Here is a 20,002-nt window from a genome sequence, read left to right as displayed (position 1 = left end):
GTGTATAAAAGTTCACCCCCTCCATCCAACTTGGGACAATTCTGCATGGCCATGGCCATCTCAAAGCTTCATATGAGGCTGGCTAAGGCTTTGGTTAAGACTGCATCACAGTCCTATTCTGCTTTCATCCTTTCCCTTCTACAGGTGGCAATCAGAAAGAGCACCCCCCTCAATAAACCTGCTCGTTAATCTCCATCTCACAGTCTGCTTCTCAGGGAACTCAAATCTGTGACATGCTCATTTGTAAAAAAATGTCCAAATAGGAGCGTGATGAGCTATATATGCTTTATAAATTACAAGGTGTCATGACAGAAGCACTGAGAAAAAATCTCTAAAACCGTATTATGGTTTACAAGAATAAATTCAGAAATCTAATTTATGGATCCTTACATTTAAGGAAACTGAGGTAATTCCAAAGAGGACAATTCTGAAGACAGTTAAACTGACTTTGCCACAATCCATTTTACCAATCTTATTGCACATTATATATTTACCCTCTTTGATCTCAGAAGAAAATATGATTCTCAGAAGAAAAAGTAGTGTCTTCTGAAACCTCATAAAATTAAGATGGATATTTTGATTATAAGAGAGCCAAATCGACTATCACAGGAGCCCTTTAACATTGTTCTTAATTTACTCTTCTGGCTGCAACAAACCTAGCAAACAAGGATAGATACATACTGGGTCTAGAAACTAAACAAAGCCTACACATCCACAAATATACATTCAAAAGAGCGACATTATTTGGGAGGGAGATCATGTAAAGGAGAACTTGTGAGCACAACATCCCTGAATATAATGGACTTTTCTGGTGCCCCAAATTCAACCCCAATAAAGTCATCTACTGAGACAACAACTCCCTTCAACTAGGAAACCAGGGTTTTCTGATTCTGTAGAAGCCACTTTGCCACTTATCTTCAGGAGCTCAATTACATTCAGTGTGATATGTTTCAGGACAAGTTTAGATTCATTATTATTATTTTTCCACCTTAACCTAATCTCTCATCTCTCTCTCATGGCTTCCAACACAAATTCAGGTGTTATTATTCTGGAGCCTCAGACTTCTTTCCTCCATATTAATTTTAAAAAGTCAATGAGAAATACTTAAAATTAACCTGTAGTATTTGAAGTTAATAGAGTCTTAAGCTTGAATTTCAACCAATGATATAAATTCAACCATATAGGGTCACTGTGTCAGACAAAGAGAGAGAGTCACTGCAGGAAGCAAGGGATGTCCAGTGTCAATTTACTCCTAGGTTTAGTGCAAACCTATCAGGATGCCGCTAGTCTAAGCCTGCTGAATGTGACGGGGGAGCTTCACTGAAAGGCACAGTTGCTGCAACAATATGGAATTTATTTCTTATTTTCCCCCCAAGCTCAATGGCATATACACATTCTGCTTTAAATATTCTCTATGTTAATATTCCAAACAAAAATTTCTAGATGCATTTTTCAAAGAAATATCTCATTCATAACATTAATCAAAGGCAAATGATTCTTCATAATTTAAAAACAAGTATGATTATTTAAATAAAATAACTTGGTTTTTTGTGGAATAAAGTTTCTGAAATGTATTAATTCTAAATATATTTATTTAGTCCAGTGATTTTTCAACTAGGGGTAATTTTGTCCTCCCTCCCCCAATAGGGGACATTTAGCAATGTCTGGAGACATTTTCGGTTGTCACAAAAGGAGTGGTGCTACTACTGGCATCTAATGAGTAGAGGCCAGATTAGCCACCCATGACAAAGAATTCTCCAGCCAAAAACGCCAATAATGCTGAGGCTGAGAAACCGTGATCTAACTTAATAAATCTGAAGTTGCCATAGTTTTGTGCATCAACTCAGTTAGAAAGGAGTTTAACTATGTGAGTTGGTCAACATGCCAACTTCTGAAAAATCTAACTCTGTTTCCTTCTGCTGACCCTTCCATTATTATGTGAGGAGCTCATATCTGTGACAAAATAGTACATTTGTTCTATATATTCAAAGATCACCCATAGTTTAGTCTACAAGTTATGGGAAACATAAGAAAGTGCCTACTCTGTACCAGGAGCTTTGCTAGGTATATTCACATATATCTTATTTCATTGTAACCCAGATTACTACCCTCACATTACAGATGAAGAACTTGAGATTCAGAGAAGTTATTCAACTTACCAAATATCACACAGCTGGTAAGTGACAACTCGGTGCCTACCATTGCAAGTGAGAATATATAGTTTTAAACTCATTAATACTTTCTTGCATATGCAAAGAAAACTTCTGAATCATTACGATAGTTAACGGGGTGAGGAGGGTAATTAGCTTTTGACCATGTATCTGTCTGTATTATTAGAATTTTCAGTAAGCATATACTACTGTCATTTGAAAACTCATACATTTTAAAAGACTCAGTTAAACAAATCACTAACATCCTTCTCATATTACTTTAGGATTAACCATTGACAAAACTATAAGGTAGGAGATGGTCTCTGGTGCATGTACCCATTCTCTTGCTTTTAACCCAATTTCCCACCCAGTATCCCTACGCCAAAATGTGTTTACCTATCTAGGTCCCCAAAAAATATCTTACAGTTATTCACATTAAGATTAAATATGTTACTATTTCATGGTGCTCACTGAGTATAGTATAGTGTCTTAGGTCAAAAGATTGACTGTGTTTATCTCTAGTATCAGAGTGGTAGAAAAGGTTTGGGGGCAAGGCTTTTCTTTTCTTGTGATCCTGAAACCTTACTGTATATGTAACCATCTACTGAGGCAGTTCTTAAAGAGGGGCTCTGCTCTGTGAGCCCACTGCCAAAGATGGAGCACTTAATGGGAAGTGGGGCACCTAAGGGATTGAGCAGATCCGGTGACTGGCATGTGCATAGCAGGTCCTCAATATATAAAAGTTTATGGCTTAACCAACACCAAAAGACCCACCATTCCCCCAGACAGTTTCTCTCTTACCTGGTGTGAACCTCCCGCCAAGAGATCAATCAAGGTGGAGGAGGGAGGAGGCAAATAATGATTAATTTAACATATTATATATTTATATAATCTATCTATTTATCTACAGGAAATGGGGTCTTTGCAGATATAATCAAGTTAAAATAAGGTCACACTGGATTAGGGTGGATCCTAAATCCAATGACTGATGTCCTTATAAGAAGAGGGAGATTTGGAGACAGGGGGACACACACAGAGGGAAGATAGCCGTGTGAAGAGGGAGGCAGAAACTGGAGCGATGCAGAGACAAGCCAAGGAATGGCAAGGATCATTCATTCATCAAATAATCAGAATTTTTCACCCAGTGTATGACAACAGTCTCTCAACTGGTCTGCCTATTTCCATTCTTAACCTCCTGCAGTCTGTTCTTGCACATTAGGCAGAATGATCCTTTTATATGTAAATCAGATCATGTCAATGCCCTGGACAAAACCAGTCTAGGAATTCCCTTTAGGACTCAGGTGAAACACAAAGCCTTTCCAAGGCCTACAGGTCTAACACACTCTACCCCAGGCTATCACTTTACTTCACGTCCCACTGCTCTCCCTTCCCTCAAGCTGCTCTTGCCACGCTGGCCTCCTTGTTGCTGGTCCTACACTCTAAGAGCTTCTAAGCTTATTGTTCCCACTGCCTGGATGCTCTTCATGTGGCCTGCACAGGGGTTCCTTCAGATCTTTCTACTCCGTAACACTTCCACAGAGTCCCTACCAACCTATTTAAAAGAACAATCCTGTAACTCCCTATTCCCTTAACTTGCTTCCATTTTTCTCATGGCATTGAGTCACCTCCTGATGTTATTGACATTACTCATTATGTATTTAACTGTTTATTATTTCCTCATCTGTGTTCCCCTATTAGAATGTAAGCTCTATAAGAACAGAGATTTTTGTCTGATTTGTTCACTGTTGTATCTCCGGTGCCTAGAACAGTGTCTATTACAGAATAAGCACTCGATGAATAATTTGTTGAATCAAAAAATAAATGAATGCATTTTGTAAGTTGCTTTGTTTTCTATTTTGCCCAGGCAGATAGGAAGCTTAGTAATAGATTGAATGATGAGTCATGGTAATGTATTAGCCTTCACTGTGAGCATATATGCTTCTTCCTTTTTAAATATTCTGATAGTCTTGTAACCTCATACATCCCCTTTATTATAAGATATTTCTAAATCTTTTGGAATGGGACAGATAAACACCAATAGACAGGTAGGTTGGGTGCCTGGTTGGGTACCTGGGAGGCGACCCACACTAAGTGGGAAAGGGTGTATTTGTTAATCAGCACTAATGATTAAGTGTGATGCAAGAAAGCCCTCAAGCTAGGACCCCAAATCTTTGGCTGCAGTTTGATGCTTGGGAGCCTGGAAAGAGCCAGATAAAAATGAGTCAATGGGTCTAGCAGAGCCAGAGAAGGAGGGAAGCAAGTTTTACCTTTTCATTCCTGCAGTTGTTCAGCCCCATATTATTCATGGTAGACAGTTTCCCATCAACACCATGCGGCTGTTGCTGCTGTTGCTCCCGCTGGATCTGTTCGCGCATCTTCCGAGCCTCCTGAATAGCTTTCATCACCGTATCCTGATCCCCAAACAGGGCAGGGGAGTTGAGACTGGACAGGATATCTGCATATACAGGATGCATTATTAGAGGCTTGTAAGGTTAGACTCTTAAAAAATACTGCTACTACCCACTCCCCTGTATAATACCACATTCTCTGAAGAAGGAAGAGACACATTTGCTATTAAGAAAACTGCAATACAGCACAGAAATCCAGGGTAACGAGCTGTGCTGGGGTTTTTTTAGCCCTCGGAGGACCAGCATTTCAGTTTATCTGGGTTCTGTCAACACAACTCCTCACAGATGAAGGTTCCTAGATTCATATATATATATATATATATATATATATATATATATATATATATATATATATATATTCTGGATATATCTAACAATTAGTGGGGCAGTAGTGGTGAAGAAAGGGGTGGGGATGGGTGCAGAGACATCTGTGCAGGCTGACCATTATATCTGGTGTGCTAATACAGGAAAGTTGTTTCTGGCCCAGCCAAAAAAAATCTGTGAGGCTACATGTGTCCTTTAGCAGATATCTGTATCTGTGTGTTCATATGTCCACTGCAGGAGAGAAGGGGTGGGAAGGAACATACCGCACTCTCTGTTCCCCAATCACTGGCTGGTTAATGAAGCATTCTACTCATCATGCTGCCTCAGTTATTTACTAAGAGAATGACAACCCATTTCCTACCCCCAACTGGAACACCCACTGTTCTCAGTTCCCTGTCTTCGTGATAGTAAGGCTGTATGTGTGGGAATGGATTTCACATAAGTATACAGCTTCAAATAAAGTGAAAACATTTACTTTCATTATATTCCATGCAACACAGAAGGACAAAATTCAAAATTAAACTAATTTTCCTCCATATCTTGCATTTTACTGTAGGTTAAAATTAATACTTTAGATGAGGCTTTCCAATTTTAGGCAAAAAGAAGGCAATTGCTTGCTGACTGATAGATTTCAGCTGCTGTGATAAAGTTTAATGAGATCAGCTTGCATGTATCCTGGTATGAGCATTTCATAGCACATGCATGTGTGTGTGTGTGTATGTGTGTATATCTGTGTGTGTGTGCACACACCTCACAGAGACAGAAGGGACAGAGGAAATCAGACTACAGTCAAGCTCACATCACACGTCTATGTGTGTGCAGTGCATGTGTGTATGTACTTGAGTTTAGAAAATATCACCAACACTATCTATGGAAAAGTTCTAGAAAGTTAAACAGCCACTTTTTAGGATATAGAAAACCCATATCTTTTGCTCTGAAGCTTTTCTGATTAAAAAAAAAATTCTATCCAGTATTGTCTGGACAAGAGTGCTATTACTTCAGCTCATTTCTAGCTCACGATCTAAAGAATACGCTCTGCTGAGGTATAAACTCCCATAAGAGCAGGGCCTGTGAAACAGTCGTCTTTGTCCCTCACAATGCTCAGTACAGAAGACAAATGCTTTCCAAACAAAATTCAGAAGTGGATTATAGGAGGGCCATTTCAAGATCAAGCCTATTATTTATCCTCATGTTGGCTTTTTTTCCCCCTCATCTCACGACTTTCAACAATTCAGCAATCATATTCACATGCTGGAAATGATTCATTTCTCTTTCCCACAGCAATCCCACTGACTTGGAGTGAAAACCTCTGGGCCCCTGAAAGAGGCATCCTAACTCAAAAAGAGAATAGGCTGCTGTATAGATCCTAATGTCCCCAATTTCAATGAGGAAGATTTACATCTCATCATCAGAAGATTCACTTAGATTCAGCATAGCTCAGCATATATTCCAACTGTGAGTTTATAAAAAGAGCACTGAGTTATATGTCAGAGGACCTGGATTCTAGTTTTGACTCTGCTAATTAATACCTACATGGCTGTGGGCAAGTCATTTTAACTGTAAGACCACAATTTATTATACAATGAGAGTAATAATAATACACTACCTAACTCATTGGATTATTGTGTAAAATCAAATGAGATAAGATAGGCAAAATGGTTTTTTAAATTGTAAATGGCTACACTTACACATTATTTTATTTATTACAGGAAGCAATTCAGGCTATAGGATTCAACAACACAAGGAAGGTAATATGGTGAAGAAATGCTAGTTCTAGTCCTTAATGCCTTTGAAATTTTGTGTCTTTATTTGAAAATTAAGAGACTTATAGAGCATAGTAACAATAATGTTCATATTTATTTGGCTGTCTGCTACTACATGCTTTCGTGCTTTCGCAATTGCTGTCTCATTCCACATGCATATGTAAATGTGTTGCTGTTCGGTTGTCCAGTCTTTTTAAACTGCATGCCTTCTGGGTGCCAGATGCCATGTTAGGCACTTTATATATTTTTTCTCTTTTAATTCTCATAACAACCTATGAGCTAGGTAATAATATTTCCCTTCCAGATATTAGGAAACTGAGTTCAAAAATATTAAATACTTTTCACAGGGTCACATAACTAGTAAGTAAAAGCTCTCTCTCAGTCCAAGTCTGCCTGATGCCAAATCCCATTTTTTTCTCTATACTTCTCATACCTGGGTATGAATATCCCTAGAGATACCTGGCAATACATCAGAGAATGTAAGGAGGCAGAGGATCACTATGACATATCTTACTAGACATTAACTTTATTTCATATGATGGCAATCAAGTGTGTCATTCATATTTGCTTCAATGCAAAACTGATATGGGGTAAGATGTAAAATTCACAAACATTTTACAAAGAAAATATAAAATGTCAAATAAATTTTGGACTTTTGGCAGGCAGCTTTTAGGCCAGCTTCCTTTAGGCCCTTGGAGGGTTCATGTTCACTCTTAATCTGCCTAGAGTTGCTTCAGCAGCAAAGCACTGACCAAACACAGAAATTTCTGTCTGTGAGTGTTGGATCTAACTCATCATCATCTGAAGAACCCATCCCAGCAGGATTTATATTATAACCTTTTCTAAAAGTTCTAGTCACCCAAGACACTATAACTGGGTTATGTTTCAGCAGAAAAGATTTTACTTTTACTTTATTTACTTTCACTTTTTTTTTTCTTGGACTAAGGAACACTTTGGAAACAAGAATCAGTCATCAGTAAACATGTTTTGCTTTCTTTTACCTAATTCATAAGTCTCTTCCTGGTGTTGACCTTTCCATTTACCTAAAGAGGATCCTCTTCCCAAGCTTCCTCCAATGGGGCTGGGGATGCTGCTTTTGTTAGGCAGATTGACAGGGCTGGTTTTGTTGGCTGGAAAGAGGCTTTGGGTGGGAGATGTTGGAGACTTTACAGGCTCAGCTGTCTTGGGTCGGGATGAGAGATTCAGCGGCTGTGCTGCTGCTTCATCCTACAAGTTTACCATAAATAATTATTTATTTTTAAATGAAGCATGTTATCACTTAGTAAGCCACAGTTATTTTATACCTCAGAGACAATGCCACATTCTCCTGCAATAATAACAAAAGAAGCTAATGATCTACCTCCTTGAAGATTCATCAGAAGGAAACCTCATTAATTTCCCTGTGTTATGTTTCTATTTACATTAACTGTGTAGTTGGATCATTCTTTTTGCCAAATTAAAATCTGAATTAGCTCACATTACAGCTTAATTTCCTAATGTGTTTTCAGGGATCTAAATTAACCTAGGGCATTTACAAAGAATTATTTAAAATTTCAGTAGCTCTGTAGTGCTTCTGTGTTATTCTCTCTGAAAAGTTCCTGGAACTATAAATAGGCTCTGCCACTAATTTTTTAATATATATTTTAAATCAAACAATAGCAAGTACTTTAAAAATGGAAACACAAAGCCTTCCTCTGCTCTTCTGGGCCTTTGCCCAGGGAGCCGCATGCCACAGCATGGCTTCTATGTGGCTTCCTGGGTGTGGGCACTCTTCATGGTCTATATTCTGGTCTCTATTTATGTTTAAAATTAATTTTTGCAAAGAGCAAGCACACATTATAATTATGTTTTACATACCATGCTATATACAATTTATTTTTCATGTCTAAAGTGATGTCTCTTTATATTCTTTGCTACATATATTTACAGAATGTCTATTTTAAGATGCCTGTTTTTCTATACTGAGCACAGTATTCAGATACCTGGCTTGTAACTCTGGTTTTAGCAGGAGCTTGAAAGCTAAGCTCCTCACCTTTATTTTGTTTCATTTATCCTGCCATAAAACACCCTTAACAACACTTCCATCATTCTAGAAATTTAATTGTAATATGAGCATATTCATTTAAATGTTCAGTTTCAAAATCTGCATTATTGTGTTTAAAATAAATTGTCATCAAATGTTAACTCCTGTTTTGCTTCTGAGAAGACACAGAGAACTTGCTTTTAATGTTATTGTTTAAAACACACAGTAGAGCTTGGAAACTGAACTTTCTCCCCTGCGGCAAACATGTGACCTCTCTGGGCTCGATTTCTTCATCTATAGAAAAAAGGGTCTGATTCTAGCTGATCTCTAAGGTCTCTCCCAGTACTAATGGTCACTGTTTAAGAGGGAACAAAAAGGGATGCCAGAAAACAGTACTCAGGAAGGAGGATTAGAAAGAGAAAACGAAAATAACATGCACAGAGGAACCTTTATGTACTAACACCATGCTAGACGTTTTCACAAATATTAGCTCATTTAACTACCAATAACTCTATGAGGCTGGGCAGTAGTATTCTAAATTTACAAAGGAAGAAGCAGTCAGAGTGATAAAATGACTGTCCAAAGTCATACGTGGAGGGACAAAATTTGAATTATAGTTTATTGGGCTCCAAATCCCAGGCCCTTTTTCTACTAAACTATCAGCTAAAATAAGTCACTTGATAATGTAGGGATACCCTAGCTTTATTCTGTTGTTTTGTTTGTTTGTTTGTCTTGGTAGGAAATAAGTAATCTGGCACATCTATGGTGCAATGCACTTTCATCTCTATCCAGACATAGGATAGGTTCTCAGGAAACATAGTTGTATCCATTACAAATGTCAAAATTATCTGATATGCTTAATTACAATTTACTTGCCTTTGCTCTGAACTCAAAGGATATTAGACTAGTTAGTTCCTTTACTCCTATCTAAATAATAGTGATTTATAAACTAGGTGTTTAGTTAGTTTTCTCCACATTTGTTTTACTTGGGGTTTACCAAGCTTCATAAGGTACCTGAGTTCAGAGTTTTCCTCAAATCTGGAAAAATTTCAGCCATTACTTCTTCAAATATACTTTTCTTCCCTTCCTTCTCCTCCTGGGGCTCCAGTTGCATATATGAGGCCATTTGATGTTCCACAGCACTGATAGTCTTTTTTCTATGTATTTCATTTTGGACAGTTTCATTGTTATGTCATCAAGTTCACTAGTCTTTTCTTCTATAATATCTAATCTGTTGCTATTGCAAAACAGTACTAATCCAGAGTACTTTTCATCTCAAATACTGTATTTTTCATCTCCAGACATTCAATATAAGTTTTCCATGTCTTGTCCTATAATGTTCATGTTTTCCTCTATATTCTTGAATATATGGAGTTTATAACACCTGGTTTTACTCAGTTTTGAATATTAGGCAAACTTCACATATATTATGGGTTTGGTTCCAGACCACTGCAGTAAATCAAATATCACAATAAAGCGAGTCACATGAATTTTTGGTTTCCCAGTCCATATAAAACTTACGTTTATACACTACTGTAGTATATTAAGTGTGCAATAGCATTATGCCTAAAAAAACAACGTATATACCTTAATTAAAAATACTTTATTGCTAAAAAAATGCTAACCATCATCTGACTATGCAGGGTTGCCACCAACATTCAATCTGTAAAAAGTGCAACAGCTGTGAAGCACAATAAAATGAAGCTCAATAAAAAAGGTTATGGGACTTCCCTGGTGGCACAGTGGTTAAGAATCTGCCTGCCAATGCAGGGGACAAGGGTTCGAGCCCTGGTCCAGGAAGATCCCACATGCCGCGGTGCAACTAAGCCTGTGCACCACAACTACTGAGTCTGTGTTCTAGAGCCCATGAGCCATGACTACTGAGCCTGCGCGCCACAACTACTGAAGCCCACGTGCCTAGAGCTTGTGCTCTGCAACAAGAGAAGCCACCGCAATGAGAAGCCCGCGCACCGCAACGAAGAGTAGCCCCCACTCTCCACAACCAGAGAAAGCCCACACGCAGCAACAAAGACCCAACACAGCCAAAAATAAAAATAAATAAATTTATTAAAAAATAAAAATAAAAAAGGTATGACTGTATATTCTAATTTATTATTTATTCTTATAATTCAGTAATTGCCATTTCCACCAACAATGCCACTGAGCATGGGAAGCACCTATTAACTCCCAGTCAAGTCAGTCCCTTTCCACAATGGCAGGCCTGTTGTTGGTCCTCACAGCCTGTCCTGGCCCAAGAGAAACTTTGTGGGTGAACAGGAGCAGATATGCTTACCTCTTCACTTGGCTATAGTTGGAAGTCCCTTATAAGAGCTGTTTTTACTGTCTTATCTACTAATTCTATCATCTGTGTTATTTTGGGGGTTGTTTCTAATGATTGATTATTCTTTTCATCATTGTTCATATTTTCTTGCTTCTATGAAAGCCTGGTAATTATTGAATACATGCTCCACATTGTGAATTTTACAGTGCTGGGTTTCATAGTTTGTATATTCCTTTAAGTATGTGTGGACTTTGTTCTGAGACACGGAAAGCCTTACTAAGCTTACTTTTAAGCTTTGTTAGGCAGGTCCAGAGCAGTCATTAATCTAGGGATAATCTGGCCCCACTAGTGAGGTAATACCCTGCTGGGGACTCTAGTTGGTGCCCATGTGTCAAGTGATCTTTCCAGTCTGGCCAGTGGGAACACAAATCATTCTCAGTTCTTTGGGAACCTTGCAATGGTTTTGTCTGCTACATCTGGTCTTTTTCCCTGGCCTCAGGTAGTTTCCTCACATGCAGTACTCAGCTAAATACAGGGGAACCTTCTGCAGATTTCCAGTGCTCTCTCTCTATATACAGCTCCCTCCTCTGGTACTCTACCTCACAAGTTCCATCTACTTGGCATCCTTAAACTCTGAACTCTTGTCTCTCTACTCGGGAAGGCTTCCAAACTGCATGTGGCTACACGTCCCGCCCCACCCGCCCGCCCCCGCACTATTGCCTGGAAATTCTCTCTAGACAGTAAGATGGAACAACTGTGTTGCTTGCCTCACTTGTTTCTCTTCTATCAGGGGTCACTGTCCTGTACTCCTATTGGAAATGTCTGAAACTACTGTTTTATATATTGTGTCTTGAGTTTTACTTGTTTAAGTTTGGAGAGTAAGTAAATCCCTGTTCCTCCATAATGGTTTAAAATGGAAATCTTCTAGGTTTCTTTTAGGATCTCTCTCGGTATACAACCAGATAGTTCAGTTACAACCACTACTACCACCCACCACCATCTTCTTTATTAGCATCAGATTATCATCAACGTCATCGCTATACTAACATTTATGGAATAGTCACTATATTCTAGAAGATGTATTATCTCATTTAAGACCCGTAAAAATATTAACTTCCATTTTACAGAGGCAAAAACTAAGGCTGAAAGAAGTAACTTGCCCAAGGTGACACATCTAGTAAAAGTGACAGAACTGACATTTGAACAGAAACATCCTTACTGCTGATGTTGACAATTATAGCAAATAAAAATTCTGGGGGAAAAAAGGAAAGGAAGACCATCTATTTTTATTTTTGTTACCTTCAGCTAACAATGCCCTATGTCACGTAGTCGTGTTATGTACAGAGGGAAAGAATGACTACAGAGAGAAACATGAAATATTTTAGTGACCATAATTCTTTCAATTAGCAAAATATAAGATTATTTTCAGAACTTCTGTAATAATAGGTAGAAGCTATTTTAAAAATTTAAAACATTTGCTTTATGTCTTGGTCTATATATTTTTACTCACACATACAATAAACAGTCTAATAAGTATAATAAATGCCTCCTTTGTTATTAACATAAAGTATAGTCAAGTCAAATTATATAGAGAATTCCCTAAGAATTTGCATGTGGTCAAGTGAGTAATAAAATTCAGTTGGCCCACAAAACTGGAATGGTAAAAGCAAATAGAAACTTGAATCTAACCAGGGAACATTTTACTCATCCAGTAAAGGCTTGGTTTGGTGCAGTTCCATTTGGCCAACCCACTTATAAAATGACTTTTTCATGTTAAAATATCTAATACTCAATACCTCAAGTCACTGATGTTTGATATGCTTATACTCCAACAACTATAATTAAACAAAGTGCCTTGGTTTGAGTGGTAGTGTTCTCTTATTCACAAAAAGAAACTCTTGGAACACAAAATAAATAGTCTGTTTCCATAAGTTAATACTATCTTATTAAATGTAAACCGCCTATTGTCATATCTCAATATTTCTAACAACAAAGCATACATGTTCATCTACTTCTTTGGAGAATCTAAAGGCATAGGTGGCATTAAATTAGTTCCTTTGGGTGGGCACTGGCAGAACTATCCATCCTAATTATGTTTACTTTTTTTATCTTTGGTATTTGGGATCCATATTTTTTAAGGGCTTTTCTGAAATCTCAAAGTCCCTATCTGTAAGTTTTAGAAAATAAAACAATTTCAGTAATTCTGTGGCCTTCAATGCTGTTTTGTTGGCCTTAGATGTTTCCCATGTAATGAGTTAAAAATAATTGCAAAATTTCTCCAAGTGCAGTACTTTGGGCACATTACAATAATACATCTGTGCTTAACATATCCCGCAAAGTAGGTAAGTCAGTGATACAAAACAATTGTTTCTTTGAGCTGTCTGAATTTGTTAATTCAATACAGGAAGCACAGGCAATCGCAAAAGCCTGTAAGTACCAGCTGCAGCACAAAGTTAGACTGGATCATCAATTCCCCTCTGTCACCAAGCACCTCCTGGCTACCCCATTTTAAGACACTGAAAATCAGTGAGGAAAGGATCTATTAATGTTTCAGTCATAACTTGGGCAATCCTGTTTATCCTATCACAACTATATATGGCATCAAAGCATGATTACGTTATGACACCACTCATTCCTCAGAGCCACCACATTTATAACTATTTTTGAAGGAGAGAGCTTTATCAACAAACCATATAAAGTCTAGCACTGGGTTCTATTTTGTCAATCTAAAGTTTTGAGATCCTCCTCCTCTAGCACTGTAAGTTGGCTCCCCACCTGTTTAAGGAAGTTAGAGAGAAGTGTCACAAGACTATGACAAAGACTGGTAATAAAACCGTGGCCATTCATGCCAATGAACATTAAAAAATAAACGCCAGAATCCAAAGGGGAAAAATCCTTGAGAAGTAAGTATGCAGATATAGGTGAAGATCTCACAATATGGCACTATTGTTATCAAAAGGGAAACACCTGTTTCTCAGTGCTCAATCATGAAATTTACAATAAAGAGGAGCATTTTGGGGTTCCTTTAGGCTGTTTTGCTTCCTGCCGTTTATTCCCAACACAGCCTGGTTCACTACCTTTCTTGTGAAGCTATTTTCCAAACTGTTTCCGTAATCCTGCAAAGTAAATACCTTAACTTGAGTTACAGGGCTGGTCCCTCTCTTTTCATTTTTTATCCCAGTAGGTGAGACTGCCCCTGCTGTGTTTGGTGGCTGTGGAGTTGATGGCATCTTTGCTCCAGGTGACACCTGCATGCTGGCCAGCTGAGCGGCATAGAGCTGCTGCAAAAGAGGGAAGACAAACATCATCTCTTTAAATGCAGCTGAAATGGAGTTTCAAAAAAAACTTACCGTATTGTTAGATAATTGTTTCTCTGACAGCCTTGCAATTTCTCTTTCACTATTTTAAAAGAGGAAAATGAAAGAGAATAAACAGTATAACAGAAAGAGCAATGATATGGGAGTCATTATTCTGTTCCTGGTCCTTCTAGAAATAAGTTTATGACCCTAAACAAAGGATTGAATTGCTCTAGGACTCAATGTCTTCAATCATACAAAAAGGAATTTGACTAAATGGTCTCAAATATTCTTCCTAGTACCTAAAATCTTCATAAAAGTTCTTTAAAAGTCGGTATGTCCATTCATGTAATTTTAATATTCACGAACTAAGAAACTGATCTAAACTTTCCTAGGGATTTCTGGAAGAACATCATTCTAATCCAATATTGACTAAACTTCTCTGGGGATGCTGACCCTTCTGGATGATAAGAGTGCTGCCCTCAAGATCCCTGAGGCCCAATGCCAGTCCCTCCTTCCTCAGGGTCTTATTTCTATGCAGCATATAACATAATCCAAAAGAGAATATAGCCAGATTTGTGGGGGAACAAAATCAAGCTTCTTTTTCCTAGCACAGGATGTGAAATCCTTAACTGTAGAGTTATTAGCTTTGGGGTGAAATTGGTGATAAATGAATGTGTTAATCTGCTATGGCTAACCAGAATTCAGATACCTCAATTTTAACAGAATTTCATGCTTGAAAATGCCATTCAAATATCTTCTTTTCTTCTTATCATCAAGAATTAAGCCATCAAGATTATGACTACCTTAATAGTCATATTTCTATCGTAATAAATAGAAAGCTTCCTAGTTCATTAACCACAGAGAAAATAGCTCAAACTTTGCCATATTAGTAGGGGAGGAAAAACAGGTGGTTTGTATGTAATTTCCAGCATTACTAACATTCAGATGGACAAATAAAAAAAATTACAGACCTTTCAGCACATGTAATTAAATGAAAGCTTAATAAAGAATAACTTGCAAGAGCCAGATGTGCTTATGTCATGATTGTTGCTTTCTTTGGACCAATTTTTCTAATGTAACAAGCCTCTAAAGAAATTAAAGTTTCATAATTCTGTATGTGCAATGACTCAGTGGCAAGAAAAATTCACAAGTAAGAGTCAGTCAAACTGCTAGAACTTCGGGGGAAAGAAAGGACTATCTTGTTTCCTTTTTCTTTGTTTCCTTTTATATCTTTTTCCTTTAAAATCCATCCAGGTGTCTTCAAAGGGAGTGGGGCGTGGGGGTGGGGGTGGATGCTGGGCCAGTGAAGAAAAGTCCTACACTGAACGGAGGGGAAAAGTACTGGCTATATGGTGGCTGGTATCATGACCAATATGCCTTACTATTGAATATTAAAGAGTCAGGAAATCTTCAAGAGACAAGAGTCCTTAGACATCATTTATGCCTTCATTTTACCTCATGATTCACAAGATCAGAAGAAAGTCAATTTGACTCAATCTTGAGTCCTTCAAGGAACTTCAATTAGTGAAGAAAAGCAGAAAAACAAATCTTTGGACACAAATCTATTCTTTAAAAGGCTGACTAAATTCAGAAATCCTTCAAAATAATTGAACAATATAGTTGCCTTGGAGAAACAGAGTAGCGTTCATTGCTCCCTCTGAAGTTTCGACAATCATCTATTTTACATCCTGTTCTAAAAGCTTGTACCTAAGAGAGGCAAGCTGCCTTAGAACTGTTGATTCCTTGGAATTCCTTGTGCCTTCTGGTTACTGATATGTTAGAGGCAGGAAGAAGTATAGCCACAGTCTGTAAAACTCACAGACCTGGGTAAACTGGACAGTAGAATATCGATAAGATTTAGTAGAATGAGCCTTGAAATAGAAATCAGAAATTAGAGTCCAATGCAGAGATAGAAAGTGCTCATGAAAATAAAAATTTTCACATTCTGCCTAACAAAATTTATTAGTTTAGATAGAAGTATAGAGCTTTTCAGATTGAAGACTTTAGATCTGACTTGGAGAAAAGAATGCCGTTCATTGAATAGGCATAGGTTTATAGAACAATTTCACAAATAGCTCGTCTTCTAAGCGAACATTAATTGAATATGTTCCATATGCCAGGCTCTGTATTAGGAGCTGAGGAGGATTCAAAGTCTTGGAACAAGCATATAGCTCTGGAGGAGATGGAAGATAAAGATCCTTAACAGTTGATTTGCACCTTTCCTGCAATGCTTATCCCTTTTTTTAACTTTGTGTTTAATTATGCGCATGTCTTATCATGCTTGATAGACTGTAAGCTTACTGAAGTCATGATCAGCCTAATTGTTATTATTATTATTTTTTTGTGGTACGCGGGCCCTTCACTGTTGTGGCCTCTCCCGTTGCGGAGCACAGGCTCCGGGTGCACAGGCTCAGCGGCCATGGCTCACGGGCCCAGCCACTCCGCGGCATGTGGGATCTTCCCGGACCGGGGCGCGAACCTGTGTCCCCTGCATCGGCAGGTGGACTCTCAACCACTGCGCCACCAGGGAAGCCCAACCTAATTATTTTTGAATGCCTAGCATCAACAATAGTGACTTGCAAATAAGAGATAACCAATCAATATTTTCTGAGTTAATGTGCTAAATATAAAATCCCTGGATGTTAGGGAGGAGAGATATTCTCTCTATAAATGAGGCAACAGCAGTGGTATACGATTATATTTATTGTAAATGTAATGAATAATTTCATGGTGTTGAGTTTTAGAAATAAAAGGAAAATAAATTCAGTGCAAATTAAATTATACTGTTTTACAAGAAATTATTCTTTTGAAGTCATTTTTAGAATGTTGACTAGATAGCTCCTCAATAACTGCTAGCTTCACTAACCCATCTTACACTTTTCTAACACAAATTGTAGTATTAATTTTTCTTCTCAGCCTAGTTAATTATAAATTTAAAGTTTCCCTAAATGCTACTGCATCCTTTTCTGAAAGAATATAAAATACTAGTTATTCAAATAAATAGCTTTATAAGTTAGAAAACTCCTTTGCAAACTAATGGTTTAGGAAGGAAAAAGGTTAAACTCTGATTAACTATTACATAAGCATTTACAAAAGTCATTCCATGTAAGATTCTCAGAACACAGTTCATAGTCATAATGATGATAATAATATTAATTTCCAAACAACATTGAGGTTTAAAAAATCAACAATGCAGTAAAGCTTATAACAGGCTTAGCCAAAGTCCTTTAAACGTTTATACTTTGGTGAAGACTGTTTTTGTAAGTATAGGTTCTTCCATTTCAATTTTGAAAAATGTTCAGTGGTTGTTTGGGATATTGAATTGTCTCTTTATCCAAAATATATAAAGACATGCAGAGCATACATGTAAAAATGAGCCTTGTTAAATATTTTTCAAAATTATAAAATCACTCATATTTTATAAGAGCACTTTAAGAAATGCTTTTACTATTTTATGGCTAAATAAACCCTACCTTTATTATTAGTTCAGTTTTAATAAAGCAGCCAGCACTAAAATTTTGGTAAGCTGAACAATAACATACTTAGTACCTGGAATTGAAAGGGGCTTAACAGATCATTTAGTCTAGTCTGACCTCTTCATTACACTGATAAGCTGAGGTCTAGAGAACAGAAGTAGCACGCCCAAGATCGTATAGTTAGTACTGGAGCTAGAATAAGAATTCTCTAGCTCTCATTCCAGCATTATCATTTAAAGTAGAAATGGATATATGAACCAGCCTTGGTACTTTTCAAGCACATTTCCAGTACAGATGAAATTTTCAATGGCAAATCTTTATTAAATGTGTACTATTAACTAAACACTGTGCTAAACAATGGAGGTGCAACAACAAGCAGCTCAGAAATAGTCCCTGCCTTAATGGAGGTATTAAATAAATGCTTAGGTAGTAACTATGAATTACAGTTGGAATAAGTGCTGAGAAAGAAAAATATAGAACGTCAGGTGGCTGTCTAACAAAGGTATTTAATGTAGCCTGAAGGACTACAAGGATCAGAATAGCTTCTCTAAGGAAGTAATGCTTCAACAACTATCCATGTGGAAAGGTTGATAAAGAACATTCCCAAAAGAAGACACATCAGTTATTATGGCTCTGAGGCAGGAAAGAAGGTAACGTTTTTCGATGAACTTAGAAAAGGCCAACATGGTGCGACTGCTGAGTGAGCATAGAGCGGCATGAGAAGAGGCGAAAGAGGGGTAGGGTCTTATCAGGCCACATTAATAATTTCAGACTTTATCCCCAAAAGAGAAGTACCTAGAAAGAGCAATGAACTAGAACCAAGACACAAAGACTCTCTTCTATGCTTTATCACTAACTCATTGACCAATCTTTTTTTTTCCGTTGCGGAGCACAGGCTCCGGACGCACAGGCTCAGCGGCCATGGCTCACGGGCCCAGCCGCTCCGCAGCATGTGGGATCCTCCCGGACTGGGGCACGAACCCGTGTCCCCTGCATCGGCAGGTGGACTCTCAACCACTGCGCCACCAGGGAAGCCCCTCACTGACCAATCTTTTAAGCACAGGATTAAGAAAGTCCTATGAAGATCTCACAAACCCACAAATACATATTACCTCTAGTAGTGTTTCTGGAATTCTGTGTCCTGAGACTAGCCTTGGATCCTAGTGACACTTTAATAACTAAGTCTGCTTAGATTCAGCACAAAACAGTAGGTCCTACCAACCAAACTCAGCCTTGTGGTAAAATTCTTGAGTGTCTTTGAGTACACACGCTGGCCTATGGCCAAGACCTAAGAAATGTTTTGTGTCAGGGTCATTTTACAACATTATTGTATTGGGGAAGAAAGGCATGCTTTCCCCCCCAAGGAGTCAAATTTACGTCAAATTATAATGGATGGTGTCACAGTGCATCTAATATTTCCCATAATGTGAAATACATATATATTCTTTTATACCTGCTTTCTGTGATAAAATCACATAAGATCTCCAAAGGAGAGCACCATAAAAAAAAGGTGAAAGGTCTTTTATTCTCATAATCACGATTTTCACATAATCACTCATCCAGTCATCACCCCCATTCATTCGTGTGTTAATTCAACAAACATATATTGAGCACCAGCTCAGTCAGGTACTGTGCTAGGTATTTTACTTTATTATTTTATTTCATCTTCAAAATAGCTATATATGATAGGAATTATTATCTATTTTAGAGTCAGTCTCACTTTAAAGCCCATGTGCTTTCTGCTTTTATATGTTAAAATAAGCTATACAGTGAATCACAATGAAACGCATTTCCTATTCCTAACCACCAGACAAGAATCACTGTCCAAGAAGAGAGATTCTGATATTGCTGCTCTTCTGAGCTCTTTTGACATCTTCCAGATGTCTCACAGCTACTTTTTCTAAAATGGCATTTCACAATCCTCAAATGGAGAAAGAAGAGTTAAGGGTACTACCAGCCACCTTGAAGGAGCAAGGGGCACAATTTTTAGCTAAACTCCCTGCTCCAACCAATCTTTGAGCCATAATAGAAGACGCCTGAAATACCCTAGTGACATGTTTATCAGACTGATAAAGTAAAGAGAACAATGCAGACTATGGGTAGAAATAGGAGAACTTGATAGAAAGAGAAATTGACAGGGGCTTTAAATTGGCACCAGTGTGCTCTAGTATATGGAAACCAAAGTAAAAAAGCAGGCACAACTTCACTTGCTGTATTCTCTTTGGAGTAAATTCTCCTGTGTTTTGTCATTTCAATTAGAAAGGGCATTTTAAAGTGG

At 37.8% G+C, this 20,002-nt stretch overlaps 1 protein-coding gene across 26 annotated transcripts in view; it reads right to left on the bottom strand.

Moving 5' to 3' along the window:
- The window catches only part of SOX6 (SRY-box transcription factor 6), a 631,442-nt gene that overhangs the window by 80,559 nt on the left and 530,881 nt on the right, over positions 1 to 20,002 (bottom strand). For 18 of the 26 annotated variants that reach the window (XM_067749779.1, XM_067749774.1, XM_067749772.1 and 15 more), the window contains 3 exons: positions 14,081 to 14,230; positions 7,647 to 7,872; positions 4,418 to 4,605 (listed from right to left, as the gene is read on the bottom strand). In XM_067749779.1, the coding sequence (XP_067605880.1) occupies positions 4,418 to 4,605; positions 7,647 to 7,872; positions 14,081 to 14,230 (564 nt within the window). The remainder of the gene's footprint in view (positions 1 to 4,417; positions 4,606 to 7,646; positions 7,873 to 14,080; positions 14,231 to 20,002) is intronic. The other 8 variants (XM_067749782.1, XM_067749783.1, XM_067749791.1 and 5 more) reach the window with 1 other exon arrangement.

Source organism: Pseudorca crassidens, chromosome 9 (genome assembly GCF_039906515.1).
Source record: "Pseudorca crassidens isolate mPseCra1 chromosome 9, mPseCra1.hap1, whole genome shotgun sequence".
NCBI classification, from domain to species: Eukaryota; Metazoa; Chordata; class Mammalia; order Artiodactyla; family Delphinidae; genus Pseudorca; species Pseudorca crassidens.
This window is presented reverse-complemented; position numbering and strand designations above follow the sequence as displayed.